This window comes from Sapajus apella, unplaced genomic scaffold (genome assembly GCF_009761245.1).
Source record: "Sapajus apella isolate SASKATOON/1434 unplaced genomic scaffold, GSC_monkey_1.0 scaffold86, whole genome shotgun sequence".
In the NCBI taxonomy this organism is placed as follows: Eukaryota; Metazoa; Chordata; class Mammalia; order Primates; family Cebidae; genus Sapajus; species Sapajus apella.
Window position 1 is genome coordinate 8,396,652 of NW_022437026.1, and position 27,816 is coordinate 8,424,467.

A 27,816-nucleotide genomic window follows, 5' to 3' on the forward strand; every position below is an offset into this window, starting at 1 on the left:
TTCCTAAAGTATCTAATGGTGTAAAACTGTGTGTTCCCCTGGTACTTTAGGGACAGACATGAGGTTACACAGTTAGCAGTTTGGTTCCATGCTTTGAAGGCAGGCTTTAGCTCCTAGATTGCTTTGCTCTGAAGGAGAGAACCCTGATTATCAGCCATGGCGGGGATGAAGAAGAACTGTGAAAGAGCAGTCAGGAATGCTGGTGGTGAAAAACTGAACAAACAGAAGTGATTTTATCTAATACAGTTTCAAGGTAGAAAAAGTGGAGCAGGCAGGGCCTTGCACCCCTCTCCACCCCCCCATGGGGGAGGTGGCGGTAGCGGCACATATACAATCGTAAATTGGCAGAAGAAAAACACAACAGATTTCCTGGCTAGAGGGGGAGAGATAAGGCAACCGTGCATGGGGGAGCCAGAGGGGAGATGTGGGTCCCTCTGCTCCTCCCACAAGAGTTTCCCCTTTGGGCCAGGCGCCGTGGCTCACGCCTGTAATCCCAGCACTTTGGGAGGCTGAGGTGGGCAGATCACTTGAGGTCAGGAGTTTGAGCAGCCTGGCCAACATGGTGAAACCCCGTTTCTACTGAAAATACGAAAAGTAGCTGGGCATGGTGGTGCGCCTGTATTCCCAGATACTTGGGAGGCTGAGGCAGGAAAATCGCTTGAACCTGGGAGGTGGAGGTTGCGGTGAGCTGAGATCATGCCACTGCACTCCAGCCTGGGCGAAAGAGCGAGACTCCATTTCCAAAAAAATAGTTTCCCCTTTGGCCCCAAATGAAGACTTGGCTGGCAGCAGAGGCACAGCTGGAAGCATCAGATCTTCCACCTCCCTGGCTTTTCCGTTCTCTGTGCCCTGGGGCGAAGGAGTGCTATGAAAGGGAGACAAGTAGTTTCTGCACCAGTCCTGCATAGGCCACCTGCAAGACAAGATGTGGTTGGAAGGCTGGTTAGTTACTCCCCGAGTTCCTGGTCTGTAGCCTTTCCAGGTGTGTCCTAGCATGCTTCAATAAACCACAGTAGTCAGTGCCCCTACTGTGTCTCTTAGTAGCCAGGCTAATCCTTGTAATGCACCCAAATGCCTAATACTATTTTTTCCAGTCTGTTGCTCTATTCTGTAACCTGGTAGTAGCTTAGCTGTATTTACTTACCAGGGAAATGGATTATTCCATCTTCTTCAACTTCTCTTTCCTTGGCACCATTGCTTTGTGAGCATAAGGCAATATGAATAGTAGGCTTAAGAAGAAGATGTGACCAAGGAAATAGATGGATTTATACACCTGTGGAGAGAGAGGCCACTGAGGTAGACAGGCCTGGAGCATCCCTCGCTGCCCATGGTTGCAGTCAGACCCTCCCAACCTCACAAGCAGGCCTTCACTTGCCTTAAGCCATTTGTCCCACGTGAAGAGGCAGAAGGCAGTCATGGAGTAACCCATAAAAAGCCAGTGGATGGTCTGTTGCACCAAGTAGTAGAAGGGCTGCAGGACAGTAATGGCGGCCAGGTTGCTCAGGGTGGGGCTCTCTTGAATGAGCCTGGCAGCCTGGGGAGGGAGGAGAAGCTCATCAGCGTCTTGTCCCTCATATTCCCCTTCACCCCCACCCTGGAGGCCTACCTGTCTTTCCACAATAACAATGAGGAATTCCATCTGGAAGCAGACCAGGTATCCTGAGTGCAGGCCGTGCCAGAGGGCCAGGAATAGCAATGAGAGACCCTGAGAGAGTTCTTTATTTCCAAGGAACTTGAGTCGTTTGAAGAAATAGCTGGAGAAAAGGGCAGGTGGGGCGACCCTCAAACTCACTGGTTCTTGCATCCTGCCACCTGCCCCTGGGTCCTCACACCCTGAGGATCAGAGTGGAGTGCTGGTGGGCTCCCAGATGTAGCCCCCCAGGGGTACAGGAGGCAGTGCTGACTGATTAATTTTAGAGATGGAAGGCAGACGCAAGGCGAAGCTGGAAGCAGGAGCCACTTGGTTCAGCAGCAGTGACAGTGCTGATGCTCAGCTCAGTGGTGAACCAGACTCCCCTCAAGCTGCCCACACTCTACTGGTGGGGACAGACAAGTAAAGCTGTTTATAAACAGGGCTGTGGAGGATGCAAGTCCAGTGGCAGAGCTGGAGTAACACTCAGGGCACAAGGCACTTTTATATCCTGCCTTTTTTTCAAATAAGAGGAATAGTTTGGGGGAGGGGAGCAGGGGTGGGGGTCAAAGTCAGTGTAGGTGAGTGACAGGGTTCTGCCCAGGTGGGAAAGGTGCATAGGGGTGACATGGTACACCTCTGCCCTTCAATCTGGGAAGACTGGAAGGAAGGAACCAGGGTCCAGGCTCCCCTCCAGCAGCTCACCGGGACACCCAGGCGTTGGTGTTGATGTTGAAAGAGGCAATGGTGCCAGTGAAGCGGGGGTTTGTTTCAAAGAGCCACACCTTCATGTTGGCACAGGCATCCCACTTTGCCTTGCCCTTTTCTTCAAAGCCATTGAAGCCCAGCCCCGTCAAAATGCATACTCCTTCCTGAGAGGGAATAGGTCAGTTAGGGCTCCTGCCACTCCCCACACCGGCCCCCACGGCTTGTCTAAATAGGACCCTGTTTCAACTTTTCTACTTACTGTGACCAGCCAACAGGTGACGTATTTGTACAGCACAAACTTGCCCCAGATCAGCATGTACATGCAGCGGAACCAGAAGGGGTGGTTCTTGGGAGAAGAAAGCACAGTGCATTAGGGATACCGCATGACGAGGCCGTTTCTCCTAGCACTTCCTTTTCACACTTGCGGCTGGCTACTTCATATCTGCCTAAGTCCTGCTGCCAGATGCCCCCAAGAGTCTGGCCTGATTGCCTTCACAACAGGCAGAGAGGAGTGAGCTGGGGGCCTGGAGAATATCCATTCACCTTTCCCTTGGAGAGTCCCAAGGGCAGCACTGTTTAACTTCTCTACTGTTTGCCTTTGTTGGCAAAGTTTTTGGAATGAGCATCTGTAATGTTAAGTACGGAGGGGCCCACACTGGATTTTAATTTAAGGAGAGAAACCTGCCCAGAATTACTGATCTCTTTCAAGCCTTTCCAGTACTTCCCCTCTTCCCTTGGTTTCTCTGAATTCCCTAGAAATGCCCAAATTTATCAGTCAAGAAAAGAAAATAGGCTGGAGAATCAGAAGCTGCTGTGCTCTGAGGGGTCACATGGATGTGATAAGGCAAGCTAGGAGCGGCTCCTAGAGAAGGCAAGGGGTGCTAAATGTGCACCTGGCACAGCCCTGTGCCCGCGAAGGTTCATTCAGTGCTGGCTGATGAACGTGTCCCGGCCCGGCTGGCATTGACACCAACTCACCGATCTAGAGCAAAACCAATATGCATTTGTAGATGATATTTCCTACTTCTCTGCTATCTATAGGGATCCTTGCCTGTCCATTTTCTAGCTCTGGTGCAGTCATGCTGCTGCTACTTTAGGAGACACTCACGTCATAGTCTTCGGTGAGGAGATAGTCTTCTGTTATGTGGGGGCTGAGCAGAGTGTAACCCACCAAGTAGACAAGGCCCAGACTCAGGCGCTTGAGAGCGGGAATGGTGCTGGAAAGGAAGGAGTAGAGGTCCTGGTCACAGAGAGCAGAGACTATTCCCTTCACCCTCTGACCTTCAGTTATGGAGAGGAGTGTTTGGGGGTGTGGTTGTCTACCTGGAATGGGATGAGAAACTCTGCTGCCCAGTGTTTCCTGTTTCAGGGAAAGATCTCTATGGCTGGCTATAAGGAATGGGGACTGCAAACCTCTTAAGAGTTGGCCGGGCGTGGTGGCTCATGTCTATAATCCCAGCACTTTGAGAGGCTGAGGCGGGTGGATCACAAGGTCAAGAGATCGAGACCATCCTGGTCAACATGGTGAAACCCCGTCTCTACTAAACATACAAAAAATTAGCCGAGTGTGGTGGCACACGCCTGTAGTCCCAGCTACTCGGGAGGCTGAGGCAGGAGAATTGCTTGAACCCAGGAGGTGGAGGTTGCAGTGAGCTGAGATCGCACCATTGCACTCCAGCCTGGGTAACAAGAGCGACACTGTCTCAAAAAAAAAAAAAAAAAAAAAGAGTTGTGGGCAGGTCAGGGCAGCAGACAGTGGACCAATTTTGTGTTTTCCCCTCAGGGATGCTACTGATCTCAAGATCTCACCAGGGTTCACAATCTCCATTGGGACTAAAACCCAGTGGATGTAAGATAATAAAAATAATCACTTTGAATCTGCTCCTTCATTTCTTGGTTGAATTGATGCTGAAACACAGGATAGACAAGTTCTCAGTGAAGGAATTTTGGCAATTAAACAATTTTTTTACCTTTTTTATTTTCTAGAGACAGGGTCTTGCCCTGCCACTCAGCTGCAGTACAGAGGCACAGTCATTGCTCACTGCGGCCTTGAACTCCTGGGCTCAAGCAATCTTCCTGCCTCACCTTCCTGAGTAGCTGGGACTATAGGCATGTACCACCTTGCCTATATAATTTTTTTAATTTTGATTTTTTGTAGAGATGGGGTCTCACATGTTGCCCAGGCTGGTCTTGAACTCCTGGCCTCAAGTGATCCTCCTGCCTTGGCCTCCCAGAATGTTGGGATTACAGGTATGAGCCACTGTGCACTCCTACATTTCCTACTGATAAATAAATATTTTTGAGACAGGATTTTGCTATGTATCCCAGAAGGGAGTGCAGTGGCGTGATCAAAGTTCACTGCAGCCTTGACCCACCTTCCCTGGGCTCAAGCAATCCTCCCACTTCAGCCTCCTAAGTAGCTGGGACTACAGATGCATGCCACTATGCCTGCTAATTTTGTATTTTTTTGTAGAGACAGGGTCTCTCTCTGTTGCCCAAGCTGGTCTAGAACTCCTGGCTCAAGCAATCCTCCTACCCTAGCCTCCCAAAGTGCTGGGATCATAGAGGTGAGACCACTGTGCCTAGCCTCTATCTCTATCTAGCTTACATATATTTCTTTTTTTTTTTTTTTTTTCTTTTTTGGAGACGGAGTTGTTTTGCTCTTGTTACCCAGGCTGGAGTGCAATGGCGCGACCTCGGCTCACCGCAACCTCCGCCTCCTGGGTTCAGGCAATTCTCCTGCCTCAGCCTCCTGAGTAGCTGGGACTACAGGCACGCGCCACCATGCCCAGCTAATTTTTTGTATTTTTAGTAGAGACGGGGTTTCACCATATTGACCAGGATGGTCTCGATCTCTTGACCTCGTGATCCACCCGCCTCGGCCTCCCAAAGTGCTGGGATTACAGGCTTGAGCCACCGCGCCCGACCACATATATTTCATATACATATGAAAATGGGCTTTAAAGGCAGAAATGTGACTGGTTCAGGCAAACCTCTGCGGCATAAACATGGATTTTTATGTTTGTAACAGTATCAGAATAGATAGCTGGAAGAACCCTAAGCTAAAAAGGGCCCACTCCTGGCACAGAGCACCCGTTACAACAGCCCAGGGCCTGCGTGACACAGGTCTCTATGCCAGGGCCACGATGGAGAATGCAGCTTTCAGAAGAGTCCCTTCAGAGTGAGTGAGATACCTACATGGACATCTGGGCCAAGAGAGGCAATTACCTGTTTGGTATCTTTCCCGGTATGTCAGTCAGCTGTCCCTGCACCAGCTTCATGTAGTGGTTCATTGAGAACTGGGGCCCTACCAAGAAGGCTCCGTAGAAGTAGGAGAAACCGGCAACTTCCAGCAGGGAAGGGACACCCCGTATAGCATATTTCTGTTGCTCAGAGGACAAGGAATTCTATGCCAAGAAGAGAATGCATGGTTCAGGATAGCCTTGAATCTCCCCCCAAGAGCCAGTTTGAGTGTTCCCCACCCTGGTGCCCCACTGACTGTGGTTCTTCAAATAGCCTTCTCTTTGGGGGATGACAAATAGTTGCTTCTTGTGGAAATGCGTATGTGTGTGTGTAGTGTTAACATCAGCTGGCTGTTGCTGCTTTAGCAAATGCCTTGCTGGCATTGATCTCTGGACTTTGTGCAAGAGCTGGATCCTGGGCAAATTAGACTTGTTGATCCTTGCTCGGTGCTATCTGAAAGGCAGGTCGCACAGGCTGGGGAATGAGGGAGAGGCTCTGCTGTGGAATTTGGGTTCAGTCTTTTGTTAACAGCCTTTTTCTTCCCTTTCATTAAGTCTTGAACCTCTCTGCGGATGAACGGGTACTTACCTGGTCTTTCCCTCCGTCAAAGTAGTCAACAGCCAAACCTGAGCAGAGAGAGAACGGGTGGGTAGGGTGGTGGGAGAGGACACTGCGGACGTGGCCTGTGGAGCGAGTGCAGCCAGAAGTGTGTGGCGGGGGGTGCCGAGGAAGTTTTTGGCGAGATTGGGGAGGGACCTACACGTGAGGAAGGAAGGCAGTGACCATCACTCACCGATCAGCTTCAAAGTGAGAACACAGTGTGGCATCGTCCACTTGATATCGTAGTTGTCGGTGGCTGTGTAATAATATCCAGCCAGAAGGTAGACCTAGGAGAGGTGCAAGTTTTTATTCTGCCATCACTACTGTTTCTTCTCCCTGCTCTGAAATTCAGTGTTCTCTTAATAAATAAATTAAGAGCCTTAATAAATTCCTACAAATGGAGGCGCTGAGAACCTATAATGGGAAGAGAGTTGCTCAAGGCTTTTCGGCAAAATGAGGACTAAACTGAGATGGGAATTGGGATGCTGGGACCACAGGTACATGCCGCCTCACCCGGCCAATTTTTATTTTTTTGTTTGTTTCACCATGTTGCCCAGGCTGGAGGGCTAATTTTCGTACTTTTTTTTTTTTTTGTAGAGATGGGGTTTCACAGGTTGCCCAGTCTAGTCTCAAACTCCTGGGCTCAAGCAATCTGCCTGCCTTATCCTCCCAAGGTGCTGGGATTACAGGTGTGAGCCACTGTGCCCGGCCTACGTTTGGCTTCTTTAACTCATTCTGTTGCTTTTCTATCTTGCTTTGAAGTGACTCTCCGCCTGGATAGCAGGCTAAATCAAAGAGCCTAATGACACAGTATGCAAAGGGTTAGCTGGTAGCCCTTCCTTGAGGCAGACAAAGAGTTACCATTACAATCTGTGGATGGAACACGTGGGGCTGATGATAAGCCACCTACCCAAAGTCATACTGCTAGGTGCTGGGAGAGGGGTTAGAAATTAGGTCTGCTAATTTCTTTCTTTTTTTTTATTTGAGACGGAGTCTCGCTCTCTTGCCCAGGCTAGAGTGCAGTGGTGCCATCTCGGCTTATGGCAGCCTCCGCCTCATGGGTTCAAGTGATTCTCCTGCCTCAGCCTCCCGAGTAGCTGGGATTATAGGCACGGGCCACCACGCCCAGCTAAGTTTTGTATTTTTAGTAGAGACGGGGTTTCACCATGTTGGTCAGGCTGGTCTCGAACTCCTGACCTCGTGATCTTCCCAAAGGCATCCCAAAGTTCTCGGACTACAGGTGTGAGCCTCCGCGCCTGGCCTTAGGTCTGCTAATTTCTATACCATAGTCCCCTGCCTACCCGTCCCCTGAAATGCTGTCAGCTATAGCCTGAACTTCTAAGGGAAAGAATTTTACCATCTGGAAGCAAAAGGTAGTGAGGACGGCAGTGATGGTGCGGCCCATTAGTCGAAGGATGAGGAACTGAAGCACAATACATAGCAGGGAATGGTAGAGCTGGTTTCCTGGATGCAAGAAGAGAGAATTTAGCCCGGTTTTTATACTCTCACTCGTCCTGAGACTTCCAATCACAACATAGTATATAAAGGAAAAACATTGGCATCAGGATCTTATTTTCAGAATAACATCATGTTTTGGAGGAGAAGATGGAAATTAATTGTATAAATATGAGATTATTAGGGCGCTATTGTACTTCTTTTCTTTCCTTCTTTCTTTTTTTAGAGACGAGACTTGCTCTGTCATCCAGGCTTGAGTGCAGTAGCTCAATCATAGCTCACTATAGCCTTGAAATTCTGGGCAAGTACCACCACACCCAGCTCGTTACTGTGTTTTTGAATGTCTGAAGTGAAAGAATGAATCTAAGTGGGGATTGCTTGGATGGGTCATTCAGTTACATCCATATCAGAGAGAAGCTGAGGATTCATTGTTGATGGGGTCTGGCAAGGGTAACCACCCTCAAAATGTTTTTATCTGACAGAAGAACGTACATGAAAGGGAAAAAGGAAAAGTTAAGCTGTGTTTCTGTCCATAAAACCCTCTTTGCAAGCAGGAACATTATAACTTCTCTACCATCAGATTCTCTCAAGGAAATTTTGTTCAAGTCTGTTCCTTCCCAGGTTCCCTCTAATTGCAGTGTCACTGCTAACTTAGTTTACTCACCAAAGTTAAAATAAGCAATTGAGAGGCCTGTAAAGGTATGGAAGAGGTGGATGAGGTAGCTCTCCTTGTAGAAAAGGTAATGCCGATAAAACAAAGCAAAGGGGTAACCTAGATGGGGAGAAAGATAAGTAGAGGGTTATTTGTGCCTGATGCTGTCTCAATTTGGTTTGGAAGTTTATCTGGCATGAAACGTGGCCCAGAGAGAGAAACACACACACACACACACACACACACACACACACACACACACACACACACACACAGTATGATGGCAACAGAAAAGACAATAACAGTATCCCCAAGAACCAAAAGTTTGTAAATACAAATTTTGAACTGAAGATATTAATATTTGATTGAGGCAATATAAAGCTGGGTCCTAAGACTAGTTTTCATTTATAGCCTATGAACTATTGCCAGCAATTTTCTCTTACGTGAATTTTAAAAAAATGATACAAGGAAGCCAGTCATGGTGGCTCCCATGTATAATCCCAGTACTCTGGGAGGCTGGGGCAAGAGGATTGTGTGAGTCAAGGAGTTTGACACCAGCCTGAGCAACATAGTGAGACCTCGTCATTTTTAAAAAACACGATACGAAGATTTGAGGGTGCCCAAACACTAATTTACATTTTGTGATCTATCTTGCTAGCACAGGATTATCAGATGAGGACAAATGTAAATTAGTATCAGGCTAAATCCTGGGATTGCTGACTGCATATATAGCAGTTACAAGATGTGTGGAGATACTCCTCACAGTCTGTAATCTGGGCATCAGCCAAGCTATAAAATCCGTTTAAGCATACTGGAAAAATGTCTTCTATAAAGCCATGAGTCAGAGTATAGTCCAAAGGCCATGAGTGAACCATAGAGGATCTCCTGATGGGTCATGAATTGCTTATACACGGCCAGGGATTGCTTACTGAATTAAAAATGGTCAATAACATTTGGTACTCCTGAACTAAAATTAAGTGTATTCTGTGGTTTTACTGCAGACTCACCTTCAGTGTTCTATCTAGACGTCTGGTTGCCATGCCTGGCAATATTCTTACAGCACTAGTGCATATGTGGAGGATGGGAATCTCCCAACTGCTTTTTGGAAAGACACTCTGCCTATTCTTTCATTGATTATTCTCTTGACTTGGTCATGGTTTAAACTTTCTGCAATTCTTGCTTTTATTTTTGTTTATTTTGAGACAGGGTCTTGCTCTGTCACCCAGGCTGGAGTGCAGTAACATGCTCATAGCTCACTACAGCCTTGATCTCCTGGCCTCCTGAGTAGTTGGGACCACAAGTGCCTGCCACCATGCCTGGCTAATTATTTTGTAATTTTTGTGGACATAGGGTCTCACTATGTTGCCCAGGCTTGTCCTGAACTCCTGGGGTCAAGCAATCCTCCTGCCTTGGCCTCCCAAAGTGTTGGGATTACAGGTGTGAGCCACTGTGCCTAATGAGTTGCTATGATTCTTGCTTTCAAATTATGTAAGTGCAGTGTTTATCATTGGCAATATGGTTTACTGTGAGTTTGGTTAACTCAAAAATGCTTAGAATAGTATCATACAGAAACAAATTGCTCAATTATTTGTTAAATAAGCAAATGCATAATTATGTTATGTCTTGGTTTATGTCCTTCTAGTATTTTTCCCCCCATACATTAAAAAAAAAAAAAAACAACTGGCTGGGCGCCGTGGCTCACGCCTGAAATCCTAGCACTTTGGGAGGCCAAGGCAGGTGGATCACGAGGTCAGGAGTTCAAGACCAGCCTGGTGAAACCCTGTCTCTACTAAAAATACAAAAACAAAAAACAAAAAACAACAACAAAAAAACTGTACTGGTTGGGTATGGTGCCTCACACCTGTAAACCCAGCACTCTGGGAGGCTGAGGTGGGTGGATCACTTGAGGTCAGGAGTTCGAGACCACCCTGGCCAACACGGTGAAACCTCGTCTCTATCAAAAATATAAAAAATTAGCCGAGCGTGGTTGTAGGCGCCTGTAATCCCACCTACTCAGGAGGCTGAAGCAGGAAAATTGCTTGAATCCAGGAGGCTGAGGTTGCAGTGAGCTGAGATCATGCCTGGGCGACAGAGTGAGACTGTGTCTCAAAAAAAATCAACCAAACAAAAAAACTGTACTGATGTGTGTCCTACTTTTCCCACATGACAGTGTATCTACCATTTGATCTTCTTGTGCCAGGATCAATTGGTGGATTTTTTTTTTTGAGACGGAGTTTTGTTCTTTTTGCCCAGGCTGAAGTGCAATGGCATAATCTTGGCTCACAGCAACCTCCGCCCCTGGGGTTCAAGGGATTTTCCTGCCTCAGCCTCCCGAGTAGCTGGGATTATAGGTGCCCGCCACCATCCCTGGCTAATTTTTGTATTTTTAGTAGAGATGAGGTTTCACCATGTTGGACAGGCTGGTCTTGAACTCCTGACCTCAGGTGGTCCACCTATCTTGGCCTCCCAAAGCGGTAGGATTACAGGTGTGAGCTACCACGCCCGGGCAACTGGTATTTTTTTTTAATTACTGTTCCCGTAATTGACTAGGCTCTTAATTAAATTTATAGCTTCATACAAGTACAGTTGAACCTTGACCAACATGGTTTTGAACAGCATAGGTCCCCTTCGACTTCCTTCTGCCTCTGCCACTGCTGAGATGGCAACCCTTTTCCTTTCTCCTCCTCCTTGCCTGCTCAACCTGAAGATGATGAGGAAGACTTTTATGCTGATCTACTTCCACTGAATGAAGAGTAAATATATTTTCTCTTTCTTATAATTTTAATAGCATTTTCTTTTCTCTAGTTTACTTTATGGTAAGAAATACAGTATATAATACATACAACATACAAAATATATGTTAATCAACTTGTTTATGCTATTGATAAGTCTTCTATTAGTAGCTAAGTTTTTGGAGAGTCAAAAGTTACATGTGTGGGCCCTGGCTCACACTTGTAATTCCTCAGTGTGGAAGGCTGAGGCAGGTAGATCATCTGAGGTCAGGAGTTCGAGACCAGCCTGGCCAACATAGTGAAACCCCGTCTCTACTAAAAATATAAAAATTAGCCAGGCATGGTGGCAGGTGCCTGTAATCCCAGCTACTCAGGAGGCTGAGGTAGGAGAGTTGCTTGAACCCAAGAAAGGAGGTGGAGGTTGCAGTGAGCCAAGATCACACCATTGCATTCCATCCTGGGCAGCGACAACGACTCTCAAAAAAAAAAAAAAAAAAGTTATATGAGGATTTTTGACTGTAAAAGGGGTAGGCTCCCCAGGCCGTGCGCTGTTCAAGGGTCAACTGCAGTTTATTTTACAGGTATCTTGTGTACTACTAGCTCATGTATTCATTCACCAAGTGTTTAGCAAATGCTGCTATATGCCAAGTATTCTGTTTATGGAGCACGTAATTGGGGAGGAGGTGACATATGATGGTTCATTTTCTTTTCTTTTCTTTTTTTTTTTTGAGACAGAGTCTCACTCCGTCACTAGGCACCAGGCTGGAGTGCAGTGGCATGACTTCAGCTCACTGCAACCTCCGCCTCCTGGGTTCAAGCAATTTTCCTACCTCAGCCTCCCGAGTAGCTGGGATTACAGGCGTGCGCCACCATGACTGGCTAATTTTTGTTTCACCATGTTGGCCAGGATGGTCTCGATCTCTTGACCTTGTGATCTGCCCGCCTCGGCCTCCTAAAGTGCTGGGGTTACAGGCGTGAGCCACTGTGCCCGGCCTGATGGTTTATCTTCTAGCTGGCTGAGATCATGGGATATAGGATCACTAGCTCAAGGGAGGGGGTGACATCTATGACCCTTTCAGGCAAATGAATGAGCAAATAAATAGGATCAAGTCTCGTACATTTCACATGGGGAGAAATTTGGCAGAGACAGAATACCAGGTTAGCAGCAAATATTTCTAAGAACCAGAGCCAGGAACTAGAAAGCATATAGACTAAAAGCCAATGCCTTCAATCTTTTGCTTTATTTTTATTTTTTTTAGTAACAGGGTATAAATGAATAAAAATATAAGACAGAGTAGATCCTAATTATCTAGAGCACTCATAAATAAGTTCTAGATAGCTAAGTTTGCCTCTTTAAGCATGAAAACCCTTAACCATTTGGAATGTTTGAAATTAAAAAACACCACACATATCACTCTGCCTCCTTATGTTGAATCTAATTTACCATTTTCTAGGTGTCTGGATGATAGCTATTCTAGAGTAAAGTCATGATGGCTTTATGATGTTCCGAGGTATGTGAAATTGTCGGCCTGACTCTATAAAGGCCTATACTATCCTGAGTTCTTGTGTCCATTTCTTCTAGCCTGCCTGTCCCTTTCCTGCGACTCTGGCATAAAGTCACCTCTTCAGCTTTCGGGGTGCCTGCCAATAGTTCCTCTCCCTATTCCTAATTCACTGCAGGCCTTAGAAACCATAGCCTTGGCCGGGCGCGGTGGCTCAAGCCTGTAATCCCAGCACTTTGGGAGGCCGAGGCGGGTGGATCACGAGGTCAAGAGATCGAGACCATCCTGGTCAACATGGTGAAACCCTGTCTCTACTAAAAATACAAAAAATTAGCTGGGCGTGGTGGTGCGTGCCTGTAATCCCAGCTACTCAGGAGGCTGAGGCAGGAGAATTGCCTGAACCCAGGAGGCGGAGGTTGCGGTGAGCCGAGATTGCGCCATTGCACTCCAGCCTGGGTAACAAGAGCGAAACTCCGTCCCAAAAAAAAAAAAAAAAAAAAAAGAAAAAGAAACCATAGCCTTATTTTGAAGGTGTAAAAAAAAGATTTAAGACAAAAGTAAGGGGCTTGGGTATTTTCCTTATGGACTTGGTGCATAGGCCTAATCACATCTGTTCTGGCCACTTAGAGGCCTTGTGTGCTATTTCTTGTTTCCAGCTGCGTTTTGGGGGAGGGGAGGCTGTTGAGTTCCAAACAGGTGAAGTATTGCACATTAGCAAACACATGATAAGAAGGTGGAGGAATTGGGAGAAAAATAAAAAGAATGCAGCAGGCGAGGTTACCAGGAACATTAAGACAGTAACAGAGAACAGCAAAGCCTGGAAGGAAGCCGTTGTGGAGAGGGAGGAACTGAGCTGGGGTGAGTTGCTGTGACAACCCAGGCTGGTTTTGAGTATGTAAACACCAAACCTTGCTCTTGGCTGCCACTCAGCTCAGCGGGCTTTGGAGCCTGGCTGCCCAGCCACCCCTTCAGAGATGTGCTGTTTTTAGGGAGGGTGTGGCCACACAAGATGTTTCTGAGTCTGAATGCATTTTGTGGGAGCCAATGCTTAGTATGGTGGCTACAGTTACCTGAAGAAACTATAAAAAAGGACAGAAGCCCCTCCTGCTCACCCTCCCACTCATCAGAGTCGGCTTCTGTGGATCTGAGTGGGAAGGACCTCCACTTTTAACAGCATGATACACAGTTCTGACGGCCCCACTAACATCCGAATGTAGGCTGCCGTACTCAGTCCTGAGGATAAAATTCTGAGCTTGGAGATTCGGGGTTGATGCCTTATCTTCGTCAGCACCAGGCCAATCTGTGAGAACCCAGAGGTTTGTAAGAGCTTGTGTGGCAGTACTTTACTGCTCCTTCTTTTCGACTATTTAAAGCAGGGCCTTCCGAAACTTACTAGCAGATGAAGGATGATGACCTTTGATACACTCCAAACCTGAGGATCTCCTCCTAGAATGGGAGCTCTACAAGCCCTAACGCTGGGGGGATTCAAAATGCTGCAGTCTTTCAAGCAGCTGCTGGGATACACTTCATTTGGCCCTCTTCAGGGGTTGTAGTCAAGCACCTGGAGTGGACAGAACTGTATTCTTCAGTCTCCGGACTTCACTCAGTTCCAAGTGCTGTCTGTGTGAGGGACCAGATCTATCACAACCTGCATTGCTAGCACGAACGTTAGGGACCAGATCTATCACAACCTGCATTGCTAGCACGAACGTTAGGGACCAGATCTATCACAACCTGCATTGCTAGCACGGACGTTTTCTTATTTCCTGTACAATAGTTGTGAAATTACTTATTAATCCTAAAGTTGTGAGGTTTCATCTGACGAAACAGAAATGGGCTGGTTCCGGTAAGTCTGGTAAATCTGGCTAAGAGTGGTGGCTCATGCCGGTAATCCCAGCGCTTTGGGAGGCTGAGGCAGGAGAATCACTTGAATCCAGGAGTTTGAGACCAGCCTGGGTAACACAACGAGACTATGTCTCTACAAAAAAAAAAAAAAAAAAATAGCTGGGTGGGGTGGCATGTGCCTGTAGTCCCAGCTACTTGAGAGGCTGAAGCAGGAGGATCACCTGAGCCTCGGGGACAGAAGCTACAATGAGCTATGATGGCACCACTGCACTCCAGCCTGGGCAGCACAGTGAGACCTTGTCAAAAAAAAAAAAAAAAAAAAAAAATTGAGCATTCCAAACAACTTTTGTTAATGTGGGTACTATATATCAATGTCTACTATGTTAGAAAATAAGACTAGCCGGGCGTGGTGGCGCGTGCCTGTAGTCCCAGCTACTTGGGAGGCTGAGGTGGGAGGATCGCTTGAGCCCAGGAGTTCTGGGCTGTAGTGCACTATGCCAATCAGGTGTCCGCATTAAGTTCGGCATCATATGGTGACCTGCTGGGAGCGTGGGACCACCAGGTTGCCTAAGGAGGGGTGAACCAGCCCAGGTCGGAAACGGAGCAGGTCAAAACTCCTGTGCTGATCAGTAGTGGGACTGCGCCTGTGAATGGCCACTGCACTCCAGCCTGGGCAACGTAGTGAGACCCTGTTTCTTGAAAAAAAAAAAAAAAATAAAAGAAAAAAAAGAAAGAAAATAAGACTAAAGAGGCTGGGTGCGGTGGCTCACGCCTGTAATCCCAGAACTTTGGGAGGCCAAGGTGGGTGGATCACCTGAGGTCAGGAGTTTGAGGCCAGCTTGGCCAACATGGTGAAACCCTGTCTTTACTAAAAATACAAAAATCAGCCGGATATGGTGGCAGGCGCCTGTGATTCCAGCTACTTGGGAGGTTGATGCATGAGAATCTCTTGAACCCAGGAGGCAGGGGTTGCAGTGAGCCAAGATCATGCCACTGCACTCCAGCCTAGGCAACAGAGAAAGAACACACACAAAAAAATAAAACTAAAAAGTAAATTAAAATATATGATAAATTCAGTAAAAATATTAATAGTAAAACTACTATACATTAATATAACTTACTTTAAATGAAAACCACTATATTTTTCAAAGCGTCAAAGAAAGCCATCTAATGAGAAGAATGGCACTGTTTTACATTTTCATAAATTGATGGCCTCTGTCTGACTTAATAGAAGCTGGCTGGATTCTCACATCTGTGTCTGCATTTAATCTGCTGGGACATGTTAGTTTGGTTAAAATAGACAAAGAAAATCTGACTTTATGCAGATACTTAGAGAAAATATCAGCATTTTCACATAATTTTGGACATTCTTTTTAGTACTACATCAAAGCTCAACAAGTAGTCGTTTCTTAACAGTTAGAAACTTTTGTTATAATAAAACCCATTGGTCTCTCTTGGGCTTTGAATGGATATTTTACCATGCATGACTTTACAATATCACACGTGGGTCATTTGGAAAATACTGGTTCACTGTTGTTAGGCAGATCTTCCAAATAACAACATATTTCATTAGAAAACATATCAAAAAATCATATTCCTTAAATTTCACCATTGATTTTAGCAGAAAAGTCTTTATATACTGGAAAACGGGTCAAGCTTATGGAGTGGATACAAGTTTTCCAAAATTCTAATTTTCAACTTGAAAGTGTGTTATCACTGGCTACAAATATTGTCACTTGTTTACCTTGAAGTGACAGCCTCACTTCATCCATTGTCAAGAGACTGTCTGCCAGATGCCTAAGTCTACATAACCATAGTTTGTCCATCATTCTTTCAAGTAAAAATGGTGGCTGGTAAGAAAAGAAGCTGCTAAATCAACATGCAGCTCAATAATCGCCCGATGCTTTTCCTCGTGACAACCATTTTACTCTACCAGTGTGCAGCAGAAGTGGCTTATGCATAATTCCCATTTCTTCAAACAAGGTTAAAAAGATATACTTCGGACCAGGAATGGTGGCTCACGCCTCCTCGTACTTTGAGAGGCTGAGACAAAGGGATCACTTGAGGTCAGGAGTTCCAGACCAGCCTGGCCAACATGGTGAAAACCTGGTGTGGTGGTATACATGAGTTTAAAAAAAAAAAAGATTTACTCAATGACTGACATTGGATAAAATTAACATTATTTAGCTTAGGCAACAGGGTAAACCCCCATCTCTAAAAACAAAACAAAACAAAACAAAAACAACCACCAAAAATTAGCTAGGTGTGCTGGTGCTCGCCTCAGCTACTTGGGAGGCTGAGGTAGGATCACCTGAGCCCAGGAAGTGGAGGTGGCAGTGAGCTGTGATGGCCCCACTGCACTCCAGCCTGGGCGAGGCCCTGACTCGAAAAAATTACCACTTCATCAAGGATTCTTAAGTGAAACTGGCTTTTTTTTTTTTTTTTTTCCTTTTGAGACGCAGTCTCACTCTTATCACCCAGGCTGGGGTACAATCTTGGAGCACGATCTTGGCTCACTGCAACCTCTACCTCCTGGGTTCAAGCAATTCTCCTGCCTCAGCCTCCTGAGTAGCTGGGATTACAGAGGCCAGCCACCATGCCTGCCTAATTTTTGTATTTTTAGTAGAGACGGGGTTTCACCATGTTGGCCAGGCTGGTCTCAAACTCCTGACCTCATGTGATCCGCCCTCCTCGGCCTCCGAAAGTGCTGGGATTACAGGTGTGAGCCACCGCACCTGGCCTGGCTCTTTGTTTTGACTGTGAGTGCGTGGCAGTGAAGAATGCAGTGGCAGCTAGTACAGTTTGGTGCCACTGTCTTAATTTGTGCTAAGGCCAGCAGTTTTGCAACATTAGTGGAAGTGTCAACACAGTGAAAAGGCAAATACATCTCAGAAGTATCATGAAAATAATTTGTACCCCAAAGAGATTCCTTAAAGAGGTCTCAGGAACTTTTAGGAGTAGTTTGTGGACTACATGCTGATATGGAATGATGTTTTAATCTTTCATCTTCTAATGCCCAAATCCAGTAGTCTTTTTTCCTTCTCTAATTTCCTTGACTGCCCCGCTGTTTTCATTCTTTTTGAAACTTCTCTTTCTCTGGTTTCATTGCTTTTTTTTTTTTTTTAAAGACGGTGTTTCACCATGTTGGTCAGGCTGGTCTTGAGCTCCCAACCTCGGGTGATCCACCCACCTTGGCCTCCAAAGTGCTTGGATTACAGGCATAAGCCCCTGCGCCTGGCCTGTTTCATTGGCTTTGAATACAGTTATCTCTTGGTGTCCATAAAGGATTGGCTCTAGTACTCCCCGCAGATACCACAGATGTATATGATATGGTGTAGTACTGCATGTAATCTATGTACATCTTTACATATACTTTAAATTACCTATGGATTATTCATAATACCTCATATACTGTAAATTATGCTATGCAAATAGCCGCTATGTGGCATATTATTTATTTTTATTATTGTATTATTATTTGGTTTAGAATCCATGGATGTGGAACCCACAAATATGAAGGGCTGACTATATACAGTTGGCTGGATTTTTTTCTACAATTCACCAAAAAATTCACCCTTTAAAGTGGAAAATGTAGTTTTTTTAGTATATTCAAAAGGTTGTGCGACCATCCCCACTATCTATCTAATTTCAGAATATTCTCATCACCTCAAGTAGAACCCCATACACGTTAGCAATCATTTCCCAATCTTAACTCCATCCCCACTATCTATCTAATTTCAGAATATTCTCATCACCTCAAGTAGAACCCCATACACGTTAGCAATCATTTCCCAATCTTAACTCCCAGAGCTTGGCAACTATTAATCTGTCTGTATAGATTTACCTATTTTAGGTGTTTCATATAAATGGAGTCATGCAATATGTAGCCTTTTGTGTCTGGCTTATTTCACTTAGCATGTTTTCAAGTTCATCCATGTTGTAGCATGTACTGGTACTTCATTCCTTTTTATGGCTGAATCATATTCCTTTGTATGGATACTCTGTATTTTCTTTTACCATTAAAAATTTTTTTTATGGACAGGTCTCAAGATGTTGTCCAAGCTGGTCTTTAATCCTGAACTCAAGTGATCCATTCACCTCAGCCTCCCAAAGTGCTGGGATTACAGGCTTGAGCACCACACCCAGCCTGGACACTGCATATAATCGATCCATTCATCAGTTGACAAAAAATTGGGTTGTTTTGGGCGTTATGAAGAATGCTGCGGCAAACATTCATGTAGCTTTGTAGACACATGGTCTCACTATGATGCCTAGGCTGGTCTTGAACTCCTGGCCTCAATCGATCCTCCTCCTTTTTCCACCCAGAATGCTGGAATTACAGGTATGAGCCCACGTAAAAGTTTTTGTGCAAACATATGTTTCCAATTCTCTTGGGTATATACCTAGGAATGGATCTCCTGGATCTTTTTTTTCTTTCCCCTTTGAGACAGAGTCTCATTCTGTTGCCTAGGCTGAAGTGCGGTGGCACAATCGGCTCACTGCAACCTCTGCTTCCAGCGTTCAAGTGATTCTCCTGCCTCAGTCTCCCAAGTAGCTGGTTTTACAGGTGTGCGCCACCATGCCCAGCTAATTTTTATATTTTCAGTAGAGATGGGGTTCTTCATGTTGGCCAGGCTGGTCTCAAACTCCTGACCTCAAGCGATCCACCTGCCTTGGTCTCCCAAAGTGCTAGGATTATAGGCATGAGCCATGGGTCTGTTGCCCATGCTGGAAGGCAGTTGCATGCTCACAGCTCACTGCAGCCTCAATTTTCTAGGTTCAGGCAATCCTCCCACCTGAGCCTCCCTAGTGGCTGGGACTACAGGTGTGGACAGGACCAGCTAATTTCTTTGTAGAGTGGAATTTTACCATGTTGCCCAGGCTAGTCTTGAACTCCTGAGCTCAAGTAATCTGCCTGCCTTGGCCTCCCAAAGTGTTGAGAGTATAGGCATCAGCCACTGTGCTTGGCCAATGTTCCCTCTTACTCTCTGTGCTTACTTTTGGAATGAGTTGGCTGACTACAATTTGAATAGACCCGTCTTTCTGTCTCTTTTACCAAAGGCATTATTTCTGGCTCTGACATATTGCTGATCTCCAGGATCCAGTTTTGGCCCTCCACTATTCTTGCTACACTGCTTCTTTGGAAACTCCATGTACTCTCATATAACTTAATATGATCCTTATGCCAAAGACAGATCCACGTCTTTGGTTCTAACCTCTTTAAGTTTCAGTTCCACATTTCCTACTTCCTTGCTGGACAGTTTTAATTTGATATTTCATTATCATCTCCATATCTGTATAACTAAAGCATAAATTTCTCCCTATAATCAGCCTTCTCTGGGCTTTTTTTTTTTTTAAACAGTGGTACCATTCTCCAGTTCACACAACATTCAAAAATGTGTTTTCCTGGCCAGGAGTGGTAGCTCACATCTGTAATCCCAGAGCTTTGAGAGGCCAAGGTGGGCGGATCACGAGGTCAGGAGTTCGAGACCAGCCTGACCAACATGGGGAAGCCCCTTCTCTACTAAAAATACAAAAATTAGCTGAGCATGGTGGCACATGCCTGTAATCCAGCTACTCAGGAGGCTGAGGGAGGAGAAATGCTTGAACCAAGGAGATGGAGGTTGCAGTGAGCCAACGGCACTCTAGCCTGGGCGACAGAGCGAGACTGTCTCAGAGAAAAAATCTGTTCCATCCTGACTAACATAGTGAAACCTTATCTCTACTAAAAATACAAAAATTAGCTGGGCATGGTGGTGTGTCCCTGTAATCCCAGCTACTCAGGAGGCTGGGGCAGGAGAATCACCTGAACCGGGGAGGTGGAGGCTGCAGTGACCTGAGATCACACCATTGCATGCCAGTCTGGTGACAGAGCAAGACTCCGTCTCAAAAAAAAAAAGGAAAAAAAAAAGTGTTTTCCTTCTTCATATTGGTTCTCTATGTCTGGTCATCAAATCTGTTGATTCCTCCTTTCCAGTCTCCCTCACCATCACCGTCACCACGACCATCACCACTCTTTTTTTCTGTGCTGATGTGCAGTGAAGACCCTCACGGATCTCACCCTTAAATCCTTGCAGTGGCCTCCTACCTGATCTTCACCTGCACCACGTCTTCCCAGCAGTCCTGTACCGAGGTAATCTTCCTTTAGCTCCTGCTCAGAAACCATCAATAGCTCCCAGGTGACTTCAATTCTACCTTCAAAATAAATCCAAAAACTGACCACTTCTCTTCGCCTCTACTGCTTCCCCTGGTCTGAGCTGCCACCATCCCTGGATTATTATTATTAATGTATCATTATTACCCATAGGGGGTATCATTTTATATACAAAGTTGCCTCCTGACACTTCTCGCCCTTTCTGCCTTTGCCTCCCTTCAGTCTAGCCTTAATGAAGCATCTACAGGGTTCTGTGCAACTTAAGTCAGCAGGTCACTCCTCTGTTCAAAGTTCTCAAGGCCTCCATTCTCACTCGGAGCAAAAGCCTGAGTACAGCAGCACCCATAGGTTCTGTCCCTCTGCCTGGGCCCCAAGGTCCTCTGACTCATCTCTCAATCTGGCCGCCACCATTCTGCTCTAGCCCCAAAGCTCTCCCTTCCTGGAATGATAAGCGGGTCCAGCCTTGGTGCCTTCACCTGATGAGTTCCTTGCCTGGAAGGCTCTTTCCACAGATAAGCTCAAGTCCTTCCTACACCTCAGGTCTATTGTAAAATGTCACCTTATCATTGAGGACTTCCCTAATTATCTTATCTAGAGCTGCAACAACACTACCCCTCCCATCACACCCTTCTTGTTCGTCTTTTCTGCTTTTTCTATTTTTCCTCTCAGTACTTACTACCTTTTGACATGCTATATATTTTACTTTTCAGGCTTTGAAAGCAGGGATTGTCATCTACTTTAGTCCCACCATTTACCCCAGTACCTAGTACAGTTCCTGGTACACAAAATTTCTCAAAAAGTATTAGTTGAATGGCTGAAAGAATGAAAGAATTCGAGAACAAGTGCTCTGTACTCTAGGCAGCCAATACAATATTTATTAAGCACCCACTATGTGGTTAGCATTGCATTAGGCATTAGAAAGAATATGGTAGAATTTTAAGAGGTGCTTTCTTTCTTTTTTTTTTTTAAAGACGGGGTTTCACCACGTTGGTCAGGCTGGTCTTGAACTTCCGACCTCATGTGATCCGCCCGCCTCGGCCTCCCAGAGTGTTGGGATTACAGGCGTGAGCCACCGTGCCCGGCCAAGAGGTGCTTTCTAAAGGAGCAAAATCAAACGATGGTGTTCTATGCTAAGTGCTAACTGTATGGAACAGCCAATGTTGTAGAGGTTAGAGAAAAGAGAAATCAATCTCGACCACAGTAGTCGGGAGGAAGGAGCAGTTCTTGAACAGAGAAGAGAAGATGGCATTCCTAGGGAGGCTAATGTTGTAAAGACACAGAGGTAGGTAAGAGCATGGAGCATTCACTCTAAGAGACTGGACTAATTTCAAGAGGGTAAAAATACTGTAACAAAAGGGAAGGGAAAGTGAAAAACCAGGCAGAGTCTGAAATTGATAAATGGGGGAAAAAATCAATTGACCAGATGTAGGAGAAGGAAAAGGACAAATTAAAGATGTTTATGCCACTGATAAAATGGTCTTCAGGTCTTCCAACCGTTTTGCTGGCATAGCTCCTAAAAGAACTTGGAAAACTATATATCCTCCTTTCACATTTTAAAGTTGCCATCTAACCTTATGTTTTTCTTTCCTTATTTTTCAATTTTCTTGAGACAGTATCTCGCTCTGTTGCCCAGGCTGGCATGCAGTGGCGCAATCACAGCTCACTTTCTGTCTCAACTTACTGGGCTCAAGTGATCCTCCTGCCTTAGCCTCTCAAGTAGCTAGGACTATAGGTATGTGCCACCATGCCCCCAAAATGACAGCAAATTTTGTGTGTGTGTGTGTGTGTGTGTGTGTGTATGTGTGTGTTTCAAGACACAGTCTCACTCTGTCACCCAGGCTGGAATGCAGTGGTACAGTCTTGGCTCATTGCAACCTCTGCCTCCCAGGTTCAAGCAATTCTCCTGCCTCAGCCTCCCAAATAGCTGGGATTACAGCTGTGTGTCACCATGCAGGGCTGATTTTTGTATTTTTAAATAGAGACAGGGTTTCACCATGTTGGCCAGGCTGGTCTTGAACTCCTGACCTCAAGTGATCCGCCTGCCTCAGCCTCCTAAAGTGGCGGGCATGAGCCACCATGCCCAGCCAGTGTATGTGTTTTGAGATAGGGTCTTGCTCTGTTGCACCAGCTGGAGTGCGGTGGCACAGTCATGGCTCACTGCAGCCTTGACCTCCCAGGCTCAAGTGATCTCCCCACCTCAGACTCCTGAGTAGCTGAGACCACAGGAGCATGCCACCATGCCCAGATAATTTTTAAATTTTTTGTAAAAATGGGGTCTTGCCATATTGCCTAGGCTGGTCTTTAACTCCTGGGCTCAAGGAGTCCTCCCACCTCAGCCTTGCAAAGTGTTGGGATTACAGGTGTGAGCCACTGTGTTTGGCCGTGTGTGCTTTTTAATGTCTATTGAAGGTGTGTTTTAAGTGCATACAGCAGATGTCTGCCATGCAATCCAAATGGCAAACCAATCAGCTGGATCAGTCTTACTTACACCTGGCCTGTCACTCAATTTTTCTATTCTTTCACCAATATGGAAATTCCTTATGTTAGAGAACTTACAGAGAAAAGGAAGACAAAAAAAAAATAGGAAGGAGAGTTAAGCCCTGCCTGACATTTTCTACTTAAGTAATGGGTAACTGATTAGGCTCAGTGCTTAGAATTTCATTACTGACCCACTCTGCCAGCTGGGAGAGCACGTGGGGATCATGCACATTTAGGTGGGGATGTAGCCAATTTGGTCCTTTCTGTTCACTAGATTAAGCCTTGTTGCCAGTAAGGGCAGGAGCCAATATACCTTCCACACTCCAGCAATCCTGTACACCTTGAGCTGAGTCACACGCTGAACAGTTATTCATGAATGCAGATTCTTACAACTGAAGAATCACCTACTCCAAACCCTTCATTAGGTAGACAAGAAACTAAGGCCCAAAGGACATAGCCAGCATGCCCAAGGTTAACAGGGCAGAGCTCAAATTAGAATTCACATCACCTCATTTCGATTCTACTGTTCTTGCCACATGCCTTGGCACCTGGCAGTGACCTGGGAGTGAATCACTAATAACCAGCTGTGGCCTCTTTTAAAGGTACAGCTCTATTATTCCTTGATTTCCAGATAACAATCCATGCTCCAGCACCTGTTTATAGACATAAGCACACCCATTTTTATGTTTGCTTATCTTCCTATTGAAAAATATTTTAAAAGTTCATTTTAATGCTAAATTTAGGTGTACCTTCTTCTAATTCTTGAGCAGTCTGTCCCCTTCAGCAGTTCATGTCTGAAAGTTACCTCCACCTGAATAGCTCAAGCATTTTGACAGCTGTGATACAGGACTCAAGGAAACTGGGGCAAGTGATAAAAAATGTCCTGGGAAGAATAGAGGGCGCATTTTAAAGGCAAGCTAGTGGGTGGTTGTTACTTGTGAGAAAGAAAGAAAAAGGGTTAGGTTAAGAAATGTTAGTTTTGGGCCAGGCACGGTGGCTCACGCCTATAATCCCAGCACTTTGGGAGGCTGAGGCGGGTGGATCAAGAGATCGAGACCATCCTGGTCAACAAGGTGAAACCCCGTCTCAACTAAAAAATACAAAAATTAGCTGGGCATGATGGCGCGCGCCTGTAGTCCCAGCTACTCGGGAGGCTGAGGCAGGAGAATTGCTTGAACTCTGGAGGCGGAGGTTGCGGTGAGCCGAGATCACGCCATTGCACTCCAGCCTGGGTAACAAGAGCGAAACTCCGCCTCAAAAAAAAAAAAATGTTAGTTTTTTACTCTCTCAACCCAACTGAAACTTGAACTGTCCCAAAGGCCTACCAAAAGTAATTCTTTAATTTCTCCATTAAGCTGAGAAGTGGTCTTACTAAGTGGTCTTAGTAAGCAAGACTTCTAACATACAGTGCTAGTGATTGATGTTATACACACATGTTGGCTGACTGGTGAAACCTGCTGCAAAAACTAAAATTTATTCTATAAAAAGGTATAGACAGAAAGAATGTTAAAGCTAAAAGAGGCCATTGACTGTCATTTCTTTGTTGTAGCAGAACAGAGGCAACAGATGTTTAGACTGACTTTGAGGCACTTTAAGATATCTAAATGTCTTTACTAGCATTAAAGATAAAATCACACTCCAGTTGCTCATACTCAGGGCATCTTATCACATTTTAATTCTTTGTAAATTAGTAAATCCCCTGGCGGCAACTTCTAGCCAGATTATCTGGGCTTTTGAGACGGCATCTTATCTTGATCTGTTGCTCAGGTTGGAGTGCAGTGGTGAGATCTTGGCTTACTGAAACCTCTGCCTCCCAGATTCAAGCGATTCTCCTGCCTCAGCTTCCCAAGTAGCTGGGACTACAGGTGTGTACCACTATGGGCGGCTAATTTTCGTATTTTTAGTAGAGACAGGGTTTTACCATGTTGGCCAGGCTGGTCTTGAGCCCCTGACCTCAGGTGATCCGCCTGCCTCAGCCTCCCAAAGTGCTGGGATTATAGGCATGAGCCACCATGCTGGGCCCACTTACATTCTTTAAACCTCAAATTCTTCATCTGTGAAATTGGGAAAATACCAGCCATCTTGCAGGATTGTAGTGCAGCTTAAAATAAATGAAAATATTTGCAAAAGCAGCATACATGTACTTCCTTCAGTCCACTTAAAATACTTATGCTTGTCCAAATATTTTATACAAGCATACCTACACCTAACTTCTTAAAAATTGAGTATTCCTTTAATGGATTTTTAAGATATAAAATCTCAGGCTCAGAAATTTGAGCCACCTAGGGGTGAGAAATTTTGGCCTTTGCCTGCTTCAAACTGACTTTTAAAATCTATAGAAAGTCAAAAATAAAGGTCTGTAAATGTACCCAGTACTCCCAGGAAGAAGCATATTTGCCACAAAGCTAAAAAAGCTTCAGTTTCACTCCACTTCCAAGGCTCGGGGGGTGGGGTGGGGGCGGGCGCTAGCAACGTGCTCACATGGTCATATATTTTTGTAAAACTTATAGAAGATATTTTTGTATTCTTTTTCTTAAAGAAGGTATCCAAGATTGTATAAGCTTCAGGTCCCAAAAATCCTAGATTATTTAAAACAGTAATCAACCACTACCCCAACAAAATTAGGCATTTGCCTGAAAATTCTGCTGCTACTCCCAGAATTCCTCGGGTAGGGGCTTCATCCAAGGTGTTCCTAATAATAGGCAGAGTCCCCAGATTAGTTCCGGTGGGGTTTGGGGGAGGGGTGGTTTGGCGCGGTGTTGGTGTCGGTAGGATCCTGGCTGTCAGAGGCCGAGGCAGGCCTGAAGAGGGCTGGGATGTGAGGTGCAAGGGGTGATACTTCAGAAACAAATTTTGAAGAGAAGGGGCAGCAAGACTGTGGACTTTGTGATACATTGTCATCCCTAGTTCAGTGTGCGTGGTTAGGGAGAATCACAGAGCACTGACCCCTCTTCCTGTCTCAGTGACATTTTTCTGTACAGTGGTTGAAACCCAGTGTTCAAGAGACTGCATGTTATTGGAAGAGAAGGGGAGGAGAAAAAGAGCCCACGAGGCAAGAACAGAATGCAGCCAGAATTAGGGCAGGCATGGAAAGGAAGGGAGTGAGATGTGGGAGTCGGGGGGAGTTGAGGTAACCTGCATTTTACATGTTAGAGCTATGTATTTTAGATGCAGGGGCAACCGTTTCGGTCCAGGAGTGGAAAGGATTGTAGACGCAATCTAGCACAACTGTTTCTCACTTGGGAAAACTGAAGACCCTCAGAGGCACAGAGGGAGGGGTGGGGCGCAGCGGGCCAGGACTCCGCCCCCAGCTCTTCTTCTCAGGCTGTCGGATTGCTTCTGATCTTTCTCTCCTGCCCTGTCACTGTTCCCTCCTGCTCTTACCCTTATATACACTCGAAGTTTTATCCCCATTTTTTATGCTTATGGGATTGTACACTTTCTGGTTCTCTCTCAAATAAATCCAACCAGTATGTGGTGCCCCGTCTCCTCCCACTTCATGTGTGGCACTGTTTTGCAGCGGACAAAAGGTCCTCGGCTCCTCTTCTAACAACCTAATCTGGACTGGGCTGCTCAAAGCTTGCCCTGCCACACTGCCAAGTGACTAATCAGCATCATGATAATTTCTCTCTTATCTTTAGAGTTGCCAAATCTAATCCCTGTAAATACAAACATGGTGAGACTTTTTCTCAGGTGTTCCAGCAAATGAAACAATAAATTTTCTTACCCGGCTAAGATTCTAAAAATAACCATGAGAAAGAACACTCCTAATTGTCCTTATGAATTTGAATAGGTGTAGTTGTTGGGCTCTCTCGCCCTTTTTCTATCTATCCCTTCAAAAGAAAACAGAAGTTTGAATTCTATGAAAATATTTTTCTGGCTCATGCCTGTAATCCCAGCACTTTGGAAGGCTGAGGTGGGTGGATCACAAGATCAGGAGTTTGAGACCAGCCTGGCCAACATGGGGAAACCCCATCTCTACTAAAAATACAAAAATTAGCCGGTTGTGGTGGCGGGTGCCTGTAATCCCAGCTAGACGGGAGGCTGAGGCAGGAGAATCGCTTGAAACCGGAAGGCGGAGGTTGCAGTGAGCCGAGATTGCGCCACTGCACTCCAGCCTGGGCAACAGAGCGAAACTCCGTCTCAAAACAAACAAACAAACAAAAAAACACCAAATTTTCTGCGGCTGTCTATGCAATGCACTCTATTACGTACCAACATATATTTGTAGCATTTTTTTCCTTCAGAGTATGAAGAAATAAGTAAAAACGGGCAAAGCACAAATGACAAATATTGGATTTTGTTAAGCCCTATGTGTCATTTTAAGAACTTGAAACTAGCTCAAACAAAAACCATTTTATTTGGTTATTAAAATGAGACTTAAAAACTTAAAACAAGATTTTAAGTTATCTACAATATCTTATCCTACAGAAGATTTTAGAGGCAATGTAGCACAAAAAGCTCTTCCTTCTGTCTGAAGAATATTATTGACTGCTTTGGGTGTAGGGTGGTTTTTTTTTTTTAAACTTATGTTTGACTCAATTAAGCAAAAATATTGTTTCATGTCTCCCTGAACTGAATACGTTCTACTATCCGTTTTCAATGTTCACTTATTTATTTTAGTAGAGCTTGGGTCTCACTGTGTTGTCCAGGTTGGGTTTTCAATTTTTATGTCTAATACAATGTGCTAAATACGATTGAGTCTTTCATACGCCATTTTTCCCGCTGCTGTACATTATATTAAACTCAACCTGTATCATGCATAAGAATTACCCAGGATGCTTATTAAAAATGCAGATTCCTAATTCCTGAAGGGA

The 27,816-nt window shown here is 45.4% G+C and overlaps 1 protein-coding gene across 2 annotated transcripts in view; it reads right to left on the reverse strand.

Annotated features, from left to right (window-relative positions):
* Positions 1 to 200: 200 nt before the first annotated feature.
* LPCAT3 (lysophosphatidylcholine acyltransferase 3) overlaps positions 201 to 27,816 on the reverse strand; it is a 43,541-nt gene continuing 15,925 nt past the window's right edge. For both annotated transcript variants that reach the window (XM_032254658.1, XM_032254659.1), the window contains 12 exons: positions 8,301 to 8,408; positions 7,539 to 7,645; positions 6,375 to 6,468; positions 6,170 to 6,207; positions 5,567 to 5,745; positions 3,447 to 3,555; positions 2,598 to 2,684; positions 2,336 to 2,502; positions 1,607 to 1,754; positions 1,376 to 1,534; positions 1,145 to 1,273; positions 201 to 913 (listed from right to left, as the gene is read on the reverse strand). In XM_032254658.1, the coding sequence (XP_032110549.1) occupies positions 1,157 to 1,273; positions 1,376 to 1,534; positions 1,607 to 1,754; positions 2,336 to 2,502; positions 2,598 to 2,684; positions 3,447 to 3,555; positions 5,567 to 5,745; positions 6,170 to 6,207; positions 6,375 to 6,468; positions 7,539 to 7,645; positions 8,301 to 8,408 (1,313 nt within the window). In that variant the 3' untranslated portion in view covers positions 201 to 913; positions 1,145 to 1,156. The remainder of the gene's footprint in view (positions 914 to 1,144; positions 1,274 to 1,375; positions 1,535 to 1,606; positions 1,755 to 2,335; positions 2,503 to 2,597; positions 2,685 to 3,446; positions 3,556 to 5,566; positions 5,746 to 6,169; positions 6,208 to 6,374; positions 6,469 to 7,538; positions 7,646 to 8,300; positions 8,409 to 27,816) is intronic.